Source organism: Myotis myotis, unplaced genomic scaffold (assembly GCF_014108235.1).
Source record: "Myotis myotis isolate mMyoMyo1 unplaced genomic scaffold, mMyoMyo1.p scaffold_m19_p_1, whole genome shotgun sequence".
NCBI lineage: Eukaryota > Metazoa > Chordata > Mammalia > Chiroptera > Vespertilionidae > Myotis > Myotis myotis.
Genome location: NW_023416313.1, coordinates 33,678,478 through 33,697,231, shown reverse-complemented (window position 1 = coordinate 33,697,231; position 18,754 = coordinate 33,678,478). Strand labels below are relative to the sequence as shown.

At 36.1% G+C, this 18,754-nt stretch overlaps 1 protein-coding gene across 17 annotated transcripts in view; it reads left to right on the top strand.

Moving 5' to 3' along the window:
- CLOCK (clock circadian regulator) overlaps window positions 1–18,754 on the top strand; it is a 163,180-nt gene that overhangs the window by 83,710 nt on the left and 60,716 nt on the right. For 13 of the 17 annotated variants that reach the window (XM_036334437.1, XM_036334386.1, XM_036334405.1 and 10 more), the window contains 4 exons: window positions 5,143–5,232; window positions 7,695–7,754; window positions 11,863–12,011; window positions 15,052–15,143. In XM_036334437.1, coding sequence (XP_036190330.1) covers window positions 5,186–5,232; window positions 7,695–7,754; window positions 11,863–12,011; window positions 15,052–15,143 — 348 coding nt within the window. In that variant the 5' untranslated portion in view covers window positions 5,143–5,185. Of the gene's footprint in view, window positions 1–5,142; window positions 5,233–7,694; window positions 7,755–11,862; window positions 12,012–14,658; window positions 14,813–15,051; window positions 15,144–18,754 lie in introns of those variants that run through there. The other 4 variants (XM_036334456.1, XM_036334445.1, XM_036334476.1 and 1 more) reach the window with 2 other exon arrangements.

Here is an 18,754-nt window from a genome sequence, read left to right as displayed (position 1 = left end):
TCAATCTTGTTTATCCTTTCAAAGAACCAGCTCTTGGTTTCATTGATCTTTTGTACTGTTTTTTTGGTCTCTATGTCATTTTTTTCTGCTCTGATCTTTATTATCTCCTTCCTTCTGCTCACTCTGGGGTTTTCTTGTTGCTCTCTTTCTAATTCTTTGAGTTGCGGAGTTAGATGATTTACTATCATTTTTTCTTGTTGTTTTTTTTTAGGTCGGCCTGTAGAGCTATAAACTTTCCTCTCAGGACTGCTTTCATTGTGTCCCATAAATTTTGGATTGTTGTGTTTTTATTGTCATTAGTTTCCAGCATATTTTAATTTCTTCTTTGATCTGATTGGTAACCCAATCATTATTTAGTAGCATGCTATTCAGCTTCCAAGTGTTTGAGTTTTTTGGATTGTTTTTATTGTAGTTTATTTCTAATATTATGCCATTGTGGTCTGAGAAGATGCTTGGTATGATTTCAGTCTTCTTGAATTTGGGGAGACTTTACTTGTGACCCAATATGTAGTCTATTTTTGAAAATGTCCCATGTGCACTTGAGAAGAACATATATTCCGTGGCTTTGAGGTGAAATGTTCTGAAGATGTTAATTAAGTCCATCTGATCTAGTGAGTCATTTAGGATTGCTGTTTCTTTGCTGATTTTTTGTCTAGAGGATTTATCCAATGATGTCAGTGGTGTGTTTAAGTCCCCTACTGTGATTCTGTTGTTGTCAATCTCTCCCTTGATATCTTCCAGGAGATTTTTTATGAATTTGGGTGCTCCTGCATTGGGTGCATATATGTTTACCAGGGTTATATCTTCTTGTTGTATTGATCCATTTAGTATTATGAAGTGGCCTTCCTTATCTCTTGTTATGGCCTTCACTTTGATGTCTATTTTATCAGATATAAGTATTGCTACCCCAGCTTTTTTTTCATTTCCATTTGCCTGAAAGATACTTTTCCATCCCTTCACTTTCAGCCTGTGTGAGTCCCTTCTTCTGAGGTGGATCTCTTGTAGACAGCATATATATATATGGGTCATATCTTTTTATCCATTCAACCACTTGATGTCTTTTGATTGGAGCATTTAGTCCATTTACGTTTAAAGTTATTATTGAAAGGTACTTGTTTGTAGTAATTTCTATTTTTGTGCCTGTGTCCTTGCTTACCTTTTTATTTCTTCTTTTTACGGCATTCCCTTTAGCATTTCTTGCCTTGCTGGCTTGGTAGTGATAAACTCCCTTAGCCTTTTTTTGTCTGTGAAGCTCCTGATTTCCCCTTCAATTTTGATTGATAGTTTTGCTTGATAGAGTATTCTTGGATTCAGACCTTTGCTTTGCAACACTTTGTATACCTCCTTCCATTCCCTTCTAGCTTGATGTGTTTCTTTTGGGAAATCATTTGATAATCTGGTGGGGGATCCTTTGTAGGTAACTCTCTGTCTCTCTCTTGCAGCCTTTAAGATTCTCTCTTTGTCGTGAAGATTTGCCATTGTAATTATGATGTGTCTTGGTGTGGGTCTTTTGGGATTCATCTTGCTTGGGACTCTCTGTACTTGTGTAACTTTTTTCTTCCCCATATCCGGGAAGTTTTCTGTCATTATTTCTTCAAATAGATTTTCTCATCCTTGCTTCTCTTCTTGTCCTTCTGGCAGCCCTGTTATACATATGTTACTTCGTTTCATGTTATCCCAAAGCTCCCTTAGGCTCTCCTCCTGCTTTTTAATTTTTTCTCCAGTTGCTGTTCAGGTTGAACTTGTTTCTCTACCTTATCTTCTAACTCACTAGTTCAGTCCTCTGCTTCTTCTAGTCTTCTGTTGAAACCTTCCATGGTGTTTTTGATTGTAGCTATATCACTTTTCATTTCTTCCTGATTCTTGCATAGGTTGTTGATTTTCTCATTCATCCGGTGAATGAGTTGTACAACCAGTACTCTGAATTCTTTTTCTGTCATGTTTCATGCTTCAATTTCACTAATTTCCTTTCTTGGCGACTCCTCATTTTCTTTCCTATGGGGATTGTGTCATCTCCCCATTTTGATTATCACCAGAAGGTTCAAACATTGAGTTGTTCGGGCCTGGGCCGTGTCCAGTGGGAGCTTCACACCATCCTAGTGTCACTGAAGAGCTCTGATACTAAGATGTGTGACTGTCATGGGTTGGTGGAAACCAGGCTCGCCCAGAGGCAGTGTTACCAGCGCTCAGTGTGGCCTGGTGTGCACACCTAGAATCAGGGACCCTGCCTGCACCACACTGAAACAGAGACCCCCCCGGCGTGTGTTGAAAATCAGAGCCCCCTAGTGTGTGCCAGGAGTCAGAGTTCCCCAAGAATCCATTATCTCTGCTTCACGCTGAGATTTAGGGTCCTGTGTGCGCATGCACTAAGAATTTGAGTCACTGGCTCATAGTTTGAATGCACTGGGAATCAGGGATCCCAGGCGCACGTGACAAGGAACAGAGTCAAATCACTGATGCTTAGTGCTGCCTCCCTCCTGGACAATCGGGGTCCCGGTCAGCTTGGGGGACTTCAGTGAGCGCTTGCCCAGAATCAAAGTCAGCTGGCACTACAGCCCTGCATGGGCTTCGGGTTTGGTTGCCCGATTGCCTTGCGGGGAGCAAATTCCCAGTGTCTAAGCACTCCTAGGCTCAAGTTCCTGCAGCAATGCGTGCAGTGCGAGGGGCGGGTCTATCAGTTACTATGGTGCTGCCCGTGAGCCTGCGGGGAGGGAATGGGCTCTGTTACTCACAGAAATCTGCTGCCAGGATATCTGGATTCCTGGTGTCTGTGGGTCTGTAGCTGTGATCGCAGGTCTCTGTCCCCAGTGGCTGCAGGGTCCTAGTTTGTGTCTGCGACCAGACTGGATGGTTGTTGGGGTCCAGCCCCAGCAGGTGCAGGGGTTCCCAAAGGTGTGGACGGAGTCGGCGAAGAAGGAATGACACGGAGACAGCGTTCAGTTGATCAACATAGCCAAGTTCTCTCTTTTTCTCTCCTCTATTGTCCTGTTACAACTGTATTTATAAGCATGAAATAATGGTATGTTTTGGGTCCTCCCTTGGCCTTCCTAGTTTCATGCCCATAGTTTCTTATCTGGCCTTTGCCAAAAATCCTGTCTCTATCTAGTTCTGTTGATTTTAATCTTGTCTAGGTTAATCTCTGTGTTCCATTATGAGGGCTATTCCAAGGTCACTATTCTACTGCTCTACTGATAAGCTACAGGAAGTGACTGAAGGAGTTTATCCTACCCAGTAAAGGTTATGTCCTCCCAGCCTCACTGCTTTCCTTCCCTGGGACTGCCCTGTGTCGGTGGGTCTCCAGGGGTATAGGCTTTGGTGCTTTCCCTGGTGGGCAGACCCCTGGGGATGTGGGCCCAACAAGTCCCAAATTTATTGCCAATGGTCTTAGTCCAAGTTCTTCATAAGTAGTACATGGTATTTCTATAACACTAGGGGGTTTTACTGATTCATTCCCCTCCCCAGTCCTGTCAATCCCCAACTCCAGGGAAATATCCCCACCTGGGGAAACAGCCTTTCTCAGGGAGGTGGCCCTGGTTAGAACACATAGCGCTAAGAAGGGGAGCAAACATATTAAGAACAGTATGCCAGGTCCCTTGAAACATATGCTGTGCAGATGTTTCTTCCTTGCAGCAACTGTGTCAAGCAACAAGGATGGACTGGCTTCCAGCAGGTTGTGCTGAGGCCAGGATGCTAGTCTCAAGCAGCTCTGTTTCTCAAGATGGTGTGGTCTCTGTGCCTGCGCTGGCCACCCAGGAGTGTCCGCTCTGGAAGCGGGGCTCCGCCATCTAAGGCTGCCTGATTTGGCAGCCCCTTGGAAGACCTGCAGAATCTAACTGTCCCTAGCTCATACACACACACACCACACACGTCCACATACTTTATCACTCCCTCGCTCTCTCACACTCCCTCCCTACCTTCCTACCAGTCGCCACCTTCCTCTCCCCGGTATTTTCCTATTTTCTAAATTTTAAATAAAAATATAGTTAAAGTAGAATTTTTTTTTTATGTCTCAAAAACTATTAGGATATTTATTAGAATTAAGGTGGTGTTTTTCTTTAACTCGTGACTAAAGGACAAAGTATCTTGTATGGATTAAGCCTTCCTTACACTTTAGAAAAACTGTACAGAATGTAGAGAGACCAATTTTAGTCTTGTGATTCTGTTTTAAAGCAGTGAATTTTAATTTCTTCAATGTGGGTGTAAGACTTTATAATAAGGCTGTTCTCTACTTGCTCTCGCCACTGCCAGCCCTGTTCTCCTTTTATGCTGTAATGATTAAAACTGTAAGTTGTAACAAGTCTAGCTTTTTCTCTAAATAAAATGCTAACCCTCTTAAGTGTCTCAAATATGATGCTACCTCATCACACAAAGGCCTATCCCTTTGCAAATTGCTATTCCTGTGGCTTTAAGTCATTTCAGCTATTACCTCTTACTGTCCTCTAGTCTGTTATTTCTCAAACTTAAATGGTGATAGAAATCTCATGGGGACTTTGTTAAAATATCATTCTGATTCAGAAGAACTCGGTGGGCCCAAGATTCTCTCTTGTAATAAGCTCACAGGTGTGGCTGATGCTGATGGTCTCTGGACCATATTTTCAGTAACAACAATGTAGACTACTTGGCAAACGTATTGTCTTCAAGAGTATTTCCTCTCACTCCTTCCTACCATCATTATTCCTTTTATTATTTCGGTACATAACTCCCTATTCAATTCCATATTTTTGCCTAAAGGGACTCTGTCTTTCATCCTTGTTTTCCCAAAGCTTACCATAATGTGTAACCAAAAATAAGCTTGCAACAAATGTTTATTGCTGATTAGATGGTGTTATTACAGCCTATTTGTAGTAACTAGTCTAAAATACATACTGAGTATTAAGTGTAGCTCTTAAAGTTTGATTATTTTATAGTAGAGAGAAAATGAATTGTGAACCTCATTTTTTCCCTGTAGACCTTTTTTTGAAGGAAAAAAAGCCTGAAATGTGACCCAGCTAAAGCTATTTGCTTTAAAATGTTCTTGCCTTTAGTACAAACAAAAATATTTTGAAGTTTCTATAATAACATATAGTGTTTCTCAATATTACTATGTTTGTAGAATAAGATTTTTAGAAAACTGATTGTTTTTGTTTCTTTTTCCCTCCCAAGGAGAAGTACAAATGTCTACCACAAGACGAAAACGTGATATGTTATGTTGTTTACCGTAAGCTGTAGTAAAATGAGCTCGATTATTGACAGGTATGTTGTTAGAAACTTTTATTTTGAATTATATAAAGCCATTTTAAGACTCAAAATTAGAGTAATGGTTATATCAAACCTGATAAAAGGAATTTTTTTGCTTAAATTTAATTACTGTTACATTTAATTTCTGTATTTAGGCAGCATAGTGTAATAGTAAGTAAGAGCCAAAGGTGTGTATGGCTATGTCTTTGAGCTATAATTTTGAGTATTTGAGTATTTTGTTTAGCTGCTCTGAAAGAAATTGTGACAGTTGCAAATGTTTCCTTGGTATCTTCTGGAGTCATCTATTTCTTTATCTCTTGTTCTTTTTTGCCTCATTAATTGGTGCTAACTCCATTCCTTTAAGCATTTTAGCATTTGTGACTGATAAAAGGTAACTATAATTAGGATTTTATTAGTTGAAATTATAATCTTTATATCTTACTCTTGGGAAAAGGATAAAATTCCTTGTTTCTTTGATTTTAATATTATATTTTTAACATTTTACCATCTTTTTGATATTGGAATTCATCTTACAATTGGCTTATCATAGTTTAATTGGTAGCATTTTTTTTTTTCTTAGTGGCACATAAAATATTGATAAATAGTGAATGGTGCTTAAATTAGATGAAGTACATTAACATTTTTAAAGCAACTTCTCTTTGACAGCTAGCTAATGTGCAGAATACTTTTTATATATTATTTAAATTAACAATTATTTTGTGAGATTTTTCAGGTGAGGAAACTATAGGTTAGAGAGATTAAATAATGTATTTAAAGTCACATAGTAAGTGATGAGCAGGAATTATGACCTGTGTTGGTCTGTCTGACACTAAAGTTGCTGTGCTTTTATTATACTATACTGTGTGATTCTTCATATGTGACTTTTGACATCTGGGACAGCCCTTTTCCCTTCCCTTTTTTATGTTCATTGCTGATTAGATGGTGTTATTACAGCCTATTTGTAGTAACTAGTCTAAAATACATACTCAGTATTAAGTGTAGCTCTTGGAAGTGTAGCTCTTAAGTTCTGGGAAAATGTATACTCTCCCAGAACTTAAGACCAAAGAGGCAAGGAGTTTCCTTAGAGAGGGCTGCTTACACCACTGCCATAGATTTGGGCTATGCCGTACTTTCAGGTGGGATCTGTTTGTTGTCTCCTCAGAAAGGATGTTTCTTCACTGCTTGTGAGAGATTAAATATGATTTGGGCATTATACTTCTGAATGATTGCCAATTTCCGTTCTAGACAATATCACATCTAGGGATGACATCTGTGTGTTCAGACTTAAAGCAGTGGTTCTTAATATTAGTTCATTATCTTTCTGAACATGATGAAAGTTGCAGACTCTCCTTTCAATAAAATGCATATGTATATAGAATTTTTCATAAATTTCACTGTGTGCATGGAACCCCAAAGGCCCATACAATAGACTTTTATGATGCAAAATTTGCAGATGATTTCAATAATGCATCTGACAGACACTTTACAGGCCTTCATAGGCCACAGTAAGGTCTGGTTAAAGGAGTGAATAATGAATTGTTGTAAAAGTTCATAAATCACCTGAAACTGTTTAATATTGCTCCTTAGGTTAAGGGGTTATGCACCAATACTCTTGATTTCATGTTAGAGTACTCTTCACCTAGACCTTCCCATAACCAACTTTTTCTTGTTACTTAGATCTCAGCTCAAATGTTCCCCATCTCAACAAGTCCTTCCTGAACCCTTCAGGCTAAAGTAACCACCAAGTTACTCAAACATTACCCATTTAAAAACAAACAAACAAACAAAAAAACTTGTCATACATTTTTTGTGTTGATTTTTTTTTCTTTCTGCTAGAAAATAGGTGGTAAGAGAGCAGTGACCTATACATCTGGTTAACTGCTCTGTAACCACGTTCAGAAGAGAGCCTGGCTTATGAATGTTAATAAATATTAGTCAAATGAATCAGTAATAAGTGAAAATTTATGCTAGATATTGTGCTATGATGCTGGATATTGTGCTAGATATCTTAAAGCAGTGGTTTAAGTTATTATCTAAATATTGTGATGTTTATGAGTTATTTATGATTTTATAAAGTGAATATCTCAGAAAATATGTTTTGTAACTATGCTATTAAATTAAAAATAGTTTCAAGTGAACCCTTTTTTATAATGGCAAATAAATTGACTTTCTGTAGGTTTGCACTGGTTACAAGATATTTTACTTCTGGTTAAATTAAATTTTGGTGTATGTTGTGTGCAATATAGCTAGGTGTGTAGTTTTAAAATTCACATCCGTAATAAAGTTTTAAAAATGTAATAAAAATGCCTATATTTTAATTTACTGACATTTATTAGAAAACTTGTTAGTAGTTATGGAGTTTAAATTTGGGCAGTCCTTTAACTTATAACTGATTCGATTCACGCTCATTTTAGTGTTGCTGTTGCTTAATGATTGTGCTCTTATTTTTTCTATCCACTTTTTTTTTTTTCTTTTAGAGATGATGGTAGTATTTTTGATGGGTTGGTGGAAGAAGATGACAAGGACAAAGCAAAAAGGTAGTTCAACTTAAGATGTAAAATAGTAAATAAATAAATACTACTAAATAAATGTAATAGTAAAAATAGTAAATCAGTGATTTTTAAAACCTATCTGCCTTAAGAATTTAGTATTCAATTAGGTGGAAGAGCTTAGAATATCAGAATCCAGTTTATAAGTTAAATAAATTTATCTTCTAAATAAATTTATCTTCTTCTGATGTGCTCTTCTCATCAAATCATATTACGGGTGGATAGTATCTCTACATCATCACTGGGGATGTCAACCTTCATCACTTGGCTAAAATAGGGTTTGCCTGGATTCACCATTATAGTTACTGTTTTTTTCTTAACCTACATTATTCTAGGAAGCAAGTATAGCCCACCTTCAGAGTAGGGATTGGGGAAATTAAGTTCCACCACCACACATACTTGGAATTCTTCTGTAAAAATCTTTTTCTTTCCTATTTATGTATATCTGTATGGACTCATATTTATTTTATACTTTAGGTTCTACTTCAGTGCTATTTTCTTTTGTTACTCAAATTATTCCAGCTTCAGCCATTGGAAGGTGTCCTTTGACATGCCTCCAGTCTGTAGTAGAAGAGAAAGTAGATGATAGAGAGAGGGAGGGAAGAATTGTTAGAGAAATATCATCAAGTAGTGAGGGAATGGGATCTAGAGCCATGGTGGTTACAGTCAGGGCTTTGACCTTAAATAGGGGTCTTGTCAGTTAATTATAGTATTAGAAGGGAGAGTCCAGGTAGCAGTACAGCCAAGTTGGTAGTTATTGGGGGTGAGCAGTGAGTGCGTAGACAAGAGTAGAGGTGTTGTAGCATTATACACAGATACAAAATATAAACATGTAATAGTTCCCCAAATGTCTTTATTTAGCAAAATAAAATGTACTGGGATGAGAAAAATATTCATAATAACCACATAAATTGTTAAATACTTTAATGAATGATTAAAATATATCTGTAAGAAAATTTTAAGGAAAGCTGTAACTTTATTCAAGGAAATAAAAAGACCTGTATTTGAAGCTGAAAGAATCTAGGACAGTCCCTACCCCTTAACCTCAAACTAGTGGAGAAAAGTTCTTATAGACTCATCAGGATAGAGATAAACTCTCTAAGATGGGAATAATCAGTCTTACCTGAATGAAGAGGCAGAACTTTAAGGAATTGACCTGGACTAAGGGCCAAGTTTATAGATGGATAAAGTGAGCTAAGGGTATTCTATTTGCAAAGACTCTGAAGATTTAATCATGTTTCTTTTTGTAAACCAAAAATTTTATTGCTATGGAAACCTTAGAGAAACAGAAGGAATCTTGTAATGATGCTGTCAGAATTAAATAGGACCACATTGAACTCTTAAGTGAAAACAATGATGAGTTAAAGAACAAAGGGAGTTTTATACTTACCCCCCAAATGGAACACCAGTTATCAGTTATCCTGTTATCAGTGAGGTCGTTTCAAGAACTAATTATTTCCAACTTGAATGTAATATGGAAGTAAAGTTTGCTTTAATGGGTGTGATCCAGTGGTAGAGTTGGCAAGAATATTTGCTTTCTCTATATTTTCTTTCCCTGGAGTCAAAATGCCTGATTCGAATTTGTACTTCATGGTAACTATATGATCCTGGTTATGTTTTTCTATGTACCTGAGTTGTCACATCTGTAAAATAGAAAATAATAATCTACCTCGTAGGAATTAAATGAGATTTCATAGATGTTTACTAGCACCTGGCACATAAGTATACAACAAATATTGGCTGCTATTTTTATCCCCTACCCATGTGTTTAGATATTTCATATATACTAATTCTCAGATGCTTATTTCTTACTCCTTTCTAGAGAAATATAACTAGATTCATATATCCAACTACCTCTTGTCAATTTCTTTTAAAATGTCAAATAGGCCATTTCACCATATCTAAATTCTCCCAAAGCCATCTGTTCACCAAACCAGTATCACATGTTATATTGCACATTGATAAACAGCATTATCAGTTAAGTTGACAATCCTCTTAGATTTCCCTTTTTGTTTCTCCACTACAAACCGAATCTAATTTACCAAGAATTGGTAGTTCTGCCTCTTGATCCTCAAAACCATACTGCCTTGTTAACAGTGCCCCTGTTATGGCTCATAGGTTAGGATATTGCAGTTGCCTCCTAAATGGTAATCTGGCTTTCAGTCTTGTTTGGTGTATGGTAAGTTTTCAGTTGTATTTGCTTAGTGAATTTGTTTCACCAAGCATTGATCCTTTCATCAGTCTGATGCCAGAATAGTCTTATTAAGCAATTTCATTTGTGCCATTTATTTGCTTAAAATCTTTCAATGCCTTCTCATGGCTTTCAGGATTAAATGAAAATCTTTTAATAAAACTTAAATGATTTAAGTAGCATAAAAACGTCATGATTTTTTTTCAGTACTTAATACTCCCACCTTACCCCTTAACTCTAGCATACTTGGACCTATACACTGGTCACATTAGCCACACTGAACTAGTTGTGATAGGTTTTCATCTCTACAAGTTTCCTATGCCTGGAATGTTCTGCACATATCCCACTACCATCTCTTTTTCACATAGTTTTCAGGACTCAATTCAGCACAGTTGGGTGCCATCCTTGGTTCCTCTGAGTTTCCATAGGAATTTGGTGAATTTTTAAAATGTTATTAAATTTATTGGGGTTTCATTGATTAATAAAATTATATAGGTTTCAAGTGTACAATCCTATAATACATAGTTTCCAAAGGAATTGGGTGTATTTCTGGGAAGGGATATCTTTCCCCAGTATACCTAGCCCTTATTAGCACAGTCTCTGTCATTATAGCAACATTCATTATCAGGTAATATCTATTATGTTTCATAAGAGATTTGAACAATTGAATTTCCCCCCAGTACTAATATAGAAAAAATGCTTGTTCTTTATGGGAAAAAATAAAATAAAGTATCCTCTGACATTTTGGGAAAGTAGTATACTTTACTTAAACAAAAACTGAATTCTAAATTGTGACTTCGCAAAGCAGATAATTAGAGGTATTGTAGAATGGTTAATTGCTCTACAAATAATTGTACTGTATTTACTTGTCTCAAGAGGTCTCTGTGCAACTAAGTATTTGTTTACTGGTTACTGCTTTACAGAGAATAGTAGTAATTATTCGTTTGTCTAGCACATATATTTTGAGTGCTTTCTGTTTGTTAGGTGTTATTCTTAAGTGCTTAGATGGAAAAATTTGGGCTGTCTTATCAAGGAGCACAACCTAATGGAGAGACAGATATGCAAACAAATGATTACAGCTCTGTGTTGGAGGCTGGGATATAGGAATAAAGAAGAAGAATGTGTGTGTGGGTAAGCCTCAGGGTAGGGAGATTTCAGCTTTAGATTTGTTTGTAATTTAAAACTTACAGGTGATGAATAAGATGGAAGATGGTTTGGGTGGTGGGCACAGAGAGCAATATACAGATCTTGTATCATAGAACTGTACACTTGAAACCTATATGACCCTATTAACCAATGTCACCCCAGTAAATTATTTAATAAATTTAAAAAATAATTTTTAATAATGTTATAAGGAAACTATAGATTCTTGGTACATATTAGAGTAAATAAAAGCTCAGATTTGAATGCTGTTGGTCTTACTGGCATTTCATAAAAACATGTATGCCCAAACCTTAATATGTATAAGCTTCTTTCTTTCTTTTTTTAAATATATCTTTATTGATTTCAGAGAGGAAGGGAAAGGGAGAGATGGAAACATCAATGATGAAAGAGAATCATTGATTGGCTGCCTCCTGCACGCCCCCTACTGGGGATCGAGTCCACAACCCGAACATGGTCCTGACGAAATCGAACCCGGGACATCCTGGTTCATAGGTGGATGCTCAACCACTGAGCCACACCAGCCGAGTGTAAAAGTTTCTTTATTGATAAAGAGGGAAGAAAAATTATTGCTCATATTAACTGTATATTGTTGGTAAATTAGGAGATAAATATTTATTACCATCTAGATTAACAGAAGAACATGGGTGTGGTTGTGTCCAAATTGAACATTATATTAAACTATTTGTGTAATTAAATGGACTGTTTGAAAACTACTTCTTTATTTTTTTTTGGTTTCACCAGAGTATCTAGAAACAAATCTGAAAAGAAACGTAGAGATCAATTTAATGTTCTCATTAAAGAATTGGGATCCATGCTTCCTGGTAATGCTAGAAAGATGGACAAATCTACCGTTCTGCAGAAGAGCATCGATTTTTTACGAAAACATAAAGGTAAATTTTTCACTTTGTAAAATAGGTGTGGTTTTTTAATAATAGACATTCTCGTAAAGCATAATGTGTTAGAATCTTGGCAGTGATGCTTAAGAGTGGATGCTTCCTAACCTTTTTTAGGAGAAAGAAATCAATTGCTTTTTAAAAGATTTCCTGGTATGTTTTTTCTTTCATTCAACAAACATTTATTTAGTGCCCAGTATATCCTACATTTTCATCCTGCAGGGTAACAGTCCTGGCCCTCAAGTAACGCAAGCCAGGAGAGGCAAACATCTAAATGGCTAATTTCAGTGCATATATTATAACAGGTCGAGTGCTTGTAAACTTAAACTTGTTAGCAAAACACAGGCAAGAATGTGTCAGAGAAGGCTTAAAAATAGTTGATCTTTTCAACTGAGTCTTCCTTTTAGATTAAGTAAGGAAAACATCTTTTCACAGAGAGGAAATAGCATGTGCAAAAGCAGAGAAGCAGGGCGAGTTCAGTGTAACTGGAGCATAGTTTGAGTTTGAAAATTATGGGTATATTTGAAAGAAAGGCAAGAGCCAGATTGTAAGCCCTTTTATATCATTTTAAAAGATTGTTTCAGTGTATATCTAGGAAAAAACATTATGTTTAAATTAAAGTTATTATTTCTTAATTAAAGAAAATCATTTTGACTACATAAATCATGAAAAGAAAATTTAAAGAATATTAACTATTTTAGTAGCAGAGATAATACATGAAAAAGTTGTAAAAGGACATTTCCTTTTTCAGATGTAAATTAAACTGCAAAACTCAGAAGGAGAATTTGTAATTAGTGCCTCTTTTTACATCTCCCTAGCTCACTCAGTAATGCATTAGTAGCCTGCTTCATGCTCTATCGCTCTGAAATCATTTTTGTTAATTTCACTAATGCATTTAACCCCTCCTGTGCCACCAATAAAGCAATAGTTTTTTCTTAAATCTCATTCTCTTCTGCACATCTGAAGCACTCGAAATTTTAATCCATCCTCCACTGGCTTTTCCCTTGGCCTGTGTTATACTGTACCTCTTCATTCACCTCCCTCTTCCTGACTAACCCTAACTTCTTCCTTCTCTTTCTTTTTCTGCTCTTTAAATGTGACATTTCTGAGGGTCTTATTTTTTGTGTTCTTGTTTTCTCTACACTCTTTCCCTTGGCTATCTCATTCCATAGCTTCAACTATTGTTTCTCTATTAAACTACTAAGTCTGTATTTTAGATGCTAACTTTTTAGTCTTTTATTTCCAGATAACTTCTGGATCTTTCTTTTGCATGTTATCAAACTCAGCACATCTAAAACAATTCATTTTCATTTTGTCCAATCATCTCTTTCTCTCAACTTTTCTTTTTCTATTTTTACACCACCATCCTTTTACTCCCCCAGGATTCAAACCTGAAAAGACTTTCATTTTTTCAGCTTTCATAGTACTGTATTACAGTTGCCAAATTCTCTTGATTCTTCTGTAAATGTGTCAAAATTGTCTTCATTTTTATTACCACTTTTGTCATTACATTTTTCCTTTACAAATAGTATTCTTGCTACCTCAGTGTCCCTTATTAAATAGCACACTGAGCCCCTCAGGCATTGTAGTTCAATAAATGATTGTTGAATGAAATGAAATAATACGCATGCACACATTTCCCTCTGATAGTAGAGGATTAATTTTGGCATTAAGTAGATCAGGTTTGGTTTTGTTTTTTCAAAATTGGGTATAAGATTCTCACAAAAATAAAATTTACCTGAAATTGGAAGAGAGTTCTCATTTAATTATTAGTCTAAAATAAGTTGTGCTTAACTAAACTTATGGGATTTGCTTATGCATTTAACTCTTTTTTTTGGAATGTTGATAATTGATGTGAATTTGAAAAAGTATGACTATATTCCATAGAATTAGTAGCTAGACTTTTTAGTTACTCTTCATATTCTAGTGCAGGCATTTTTAATATAGCAGATTTTTGGTGACAATTTAATATATTTACACAAGGTGTCCCAAAGAAATGTATACAGACTTGTAACAGCTGATAGCTCTATTTTGAAAACAAAATGTATTTTAATAAGCACTGCCTTTGTAATTATTCAAAATGTATGTATACATTTTTTGGAACAGCCTATATATTTGGTTATAGAAAAATCTAAACAACTTAGTCCATACTTTTCAATTCAAAGTAGAATGTATTTTGAAGAGTAAAATTTGTGACATAGACTTTTATTTTGCCTGATTTTTAAAACTATGTCTGCATTTAAAGATGGAAAAACATTTGTTAGCTAAATAGTTCATGTTTCATCATTTATGAATAGCTTTCTCATAACTAAATCCATTAGCAAGTAGTATATTGCAAAATAAACTAATAATTTTGTTAAAATATTGTCACAATCCAAGGATCTCAAAATTTTTTGACCAGCTCCCTACCTCTAAGAAAACATGCAAGGGGACACTAAGCAAAATCACTGTGGGGTTACTACTATAAAATTTTTGCCCCAAATCTTAATTTAGTCTCATTGATTAATTAAGAACAGAGCACCTCAGATTGAGAGCAATCTTCCTATGTGGCAGTAGAAAGGCTGAAAGTCCTCTTTGTTAAAAGCAGGCTTACTGACCTCCTGGGCTATTTTCCTACAGGCTCATGTCCTTATATCTGCTCTAGGTTCTACCACTTGAATGGCAAGGAAAGGAAGAGGAAAAAGAATATCTTCCTAATGGTTGATCTATCTGCTTATTCTGAATTTTGTTCGGTCATTGTGTCAAGCAGGAAGCAACACAGGCTATCACAGCTCCCCAGAGAAAATCTAAAGAAACTGGTATTTCCAAGAGACCAAAGACCAAATCCTAAGGAAATAATTTGCCATAGTAGCTCAAATATTTCATCATACCAAAACTTTGACCTCCTGATACCTATCTAGACCAATGCTATAGTCTATGGTTCTCATCTTTAATTAGAGTGGGGAAAGAGAAGGCAGTCATAGGACTTTTGTACTGCCCCAGTCGCCCACCCTGTAGTAAGAGTATGCCACTAATGTGTCAAATAATCTGTTTACAGAAATCACTGCACAGTCAGATGCTAGTGAAATTCGACAGGACTGGAAACCTACATTCCTTAGTAATGAAGAGTTTACACAATTAATGTTAGAGGTATGTCCAGATTTAATTTTTGAAAAGTTTTATTTTCCTCAAAAAAAACACACAACACAACATAAATCATAGGTGACTAATTTTAGTATAATTTTAACAATATTAATTTAATGTTGAAAATACGTAATTCCGTGTAAATCAATAAACTGTTATTGTCAATTAAAATTAATCAGTGCAAGTATTGTAAGCAAATAGTATTATCTGGTAAAGGAATGACAAAATTTTCATATTTTCAGTATTAAATGAATTTTTGAGTGGATTAATAAAAGTCAGAAAACTATAGCTACCAAATTCTCTACCTGAGATGATACTAGCAACATTCAAATGAAGAATAATATATTTTATTCATCATATATTAAATATAATGAAATGTATCCTACTTGACAGTAGTTTTTTTTAACAAATTAAAATCTACCCCAAAATAACATAAAGTTATAATAAATGAGTATTTTGAAAATGTAAAACAAATGAAATGTACATTGAAAGGCAATTCTTCTTAATTCAAGTAGAAACTTTTTTATGTGTGTAGAATAACGTAGGTATCATCTATGGGCACAAAGCACACAGAATTCAGTATCAAATTTCCATGAAAACTTACCATAAATAGGAAACAGAGGCAGTATAGGTTGGCAGTACAGTTAAGGACAAGAAAGTAGATACATAACAGAAAGTAACCTAGAAAGATTAGAGGAAAGTAATTGAGATGGAGACGTAGGCATTGTTAAATAATTACATCTCTTATCCTGCTGGTTTGGATTTATTCTTTTACACTTTAAGTGTTTATCTGTGTTGGGTATGTACAGGGTGGGGCAAAGGTAGGTTTACAGTTGTGAGTATGGGAAACATAATTTATTCTTGAATTGTCATTTATTAATTGTATTTTTTATATGAATAACTGTAAACCTACTTTTGCCCCACCCTGTTTATGTAATGGCTATGTATTGTGTCTTTGTATAGTGACTAAAATCTAAGCAACATAAAGTATTTGCAAGTTAATGAGGAACAGTTAATTGCTAGATTAAGTCTTTGTATATTCAAGAGAAATGTTAACATGGAAATTTGTTGGAATATAAATATATTGTATATATTTAAGCCTGTACTTAAAAACCTGAAATAAAACTGATCACTTTTCACATACTAACTCAGTGAATCCTCACAATACTCTTATGATGTAGACACTATTAGTATCTCTTTCTTACTGCCAAATGAGGCAATCGAGGAACAAAGAGATTATGAAACTTGCCCAAAAGTAAGTAGCTCAGCTGGGATTTTTTGCAGGTAGACTAGCCTCTGCTCCCCTGGCCTCAGCCCTGTGAAACTTCTTTCAGTGGAAGTTAACCATGGTGCCGAACTTGCAGCTTAGTAACCAGCAGCTAGCTTGTTAAATTAGTGGACACTTGAGTTATAAACCAGAAAATAGTTTCTGATTTTGTCAAATATTTTTTCTAAAAAGTAGTTTGACATTGTCCAAGATTATCTCTTTAGGTAATAAATATTATTTTTATGAAAGGGTGCACCCAGCTAACATCTACAACAGAGAAAGGAAATAAATAACTCATTTAATTATACTAATTTTAATTTAAAATTTTTTTTAATTTTCTTTATTGATTAAGGTATTACATATGTGTCCTTATCCCCTTATTGCCTCCCCAACCCCTGCTCATGCCCTCACCCTCCTGGTGTCTGTGTCCATTGGTTATGCTTATATGCATGCATACAAGTCCTTTGGTTGATCATTCCCTCTTACCCACTCCCTCCCCTGCCTTCCCTCTGAGGTTTGACGGTCTGATTGATGCTTCTGTCTCTGGATCTGTTTTTGTTCATCAGTTTATGTTGTTCATTATATTCCATAAATGAGTGTGATCATGTGATATTTATCTTTGTCCAACTGACTTATTTTGCTTAGCATAATGCTCTCCAGGTCCATCCATGTTGCAAATGGTAGGAGTTCCTTCCTTTTCACAGCAGCATAGTATTCCACTGTGTAGATGTACCACCGTTTTTTAATCCACTCATCTGCTGATGGGCACTTAGGCTGTTTCCAAATCTTAGCTATTGTAAATTGTGCTGCTATGAACATAGGGGTGTATATATCCTTTCTGATTGGTGTTCCTAGTTTTTTAGGATATATTCCAGGGAAGTGGGATCACTGGGTCAAATGGGAGTTCCATTTTTAGTGTTTTGAGGAAACTCCATACTGTTCTCCACAGTGGCTGCACCAGTCTGCATTCCCACCAGTAGTGCACAAGGGTTCCTTTTTCTCTGCATCCTCGCCAGCACTTGTTATTTGATGATTTGTTGATGATAGCCATTCTGAGAGGTGTTAGGTGGTACCTTATTGTTGTTTTGATTTGGATCTCTCGGATGTTTAGTGACTTTGAGCATGTTTTCGTATATCTCTTGGCCTTCTGTATATCCTCTTTCCAAAATTATCTATTTAGGTCGGTTGCCCATTTTTTGATTGGGTTGTTTATCTTCCTTTTGTTAAGTTGTATGAGTTCTCTGTAAATGTTGGAGAGTAAACCCTTATCATAGATAACATTGGCAAATATGTGCTCCCATGCAGTGGGCTTTCTTTTTGTTTTGTTGATGGTTTCTTTTGCTGTGTACAAGCTTTTTATTTTGATGTAGTCCCATTTGTTTATTTTCTCTTTAGTTTCCATTACCTGAGGAACTTATCGTAAGATCTTAAGAGGAATCCACAGGCAGCAAATCTAATTTTAATTTTATGATTATATTCTCTGTGCAGTCCTATATAATAAAAGCCCAGTGACCAAACAGTAGAACGACCAGAACAACCAGTCGACCAGTCGTTATGACGTGCACTGACCACCAGGGGCAGACGCTTAACTCAGGATCTGCCCCCTGGTGGTCAGTGCACTCCCACAGTGGGAGCGCTGCTCTGCTGACCAGGATGAGCGGCACTCCCACAGCGGGCCAATCCCCAGGGGCCACACCCCTCACTAGTGCATGAATCTGTGCACCGAGCCTCTAGTTTTTTAATAAAATTTGGTAATCATTAACTGTTTTCCTTGCTTCATTGGTATGAAAAATTTCTTAAAATTAAGAAAGTTAATTTTAAGCCCTAGCCTATTTGGCTCAGTCAAATAGAGCATCTAGCCCAGGGGTGGGCAAACTTTTTGACTCGAGGGCCACAATGGGTTCTTAAACTGGACCGGAGGGCCAGAACAAAAGCATGGATGGAGTGTTTGTGTCAACTAATATAAATTCAAAGTAAACATCATTACATAAAACGGTACAGTATTTTCTTTTTTTAGTTTTATTCATTTCAAAGGGGCCGGATCCGGCCCGCGGGCCGTAGTTTGCCCACAGCTGATCTAGCCTGTGGACCAAGGGATCCTGGGTTCAATTCTAGTCAAGGGCACATAACTTAGTTGCAGGCTCTTCACCGCCTGGGCCCTGGTCAGGTCACTTACAGGAGGCAACCAGTCAATGTTTCTCTCACATTGATGTTTCTCTCAGTTTTTCCCTCTCTCTTCCTCTCTCCCTAAAAAAAATCAATGGAAAAATGTCCTTGGGCAAGGCTTAACAACAACACCAAAAAAGCTGTGTAATATCTACATTCATGTATCAATAATCTTAATGAAGAT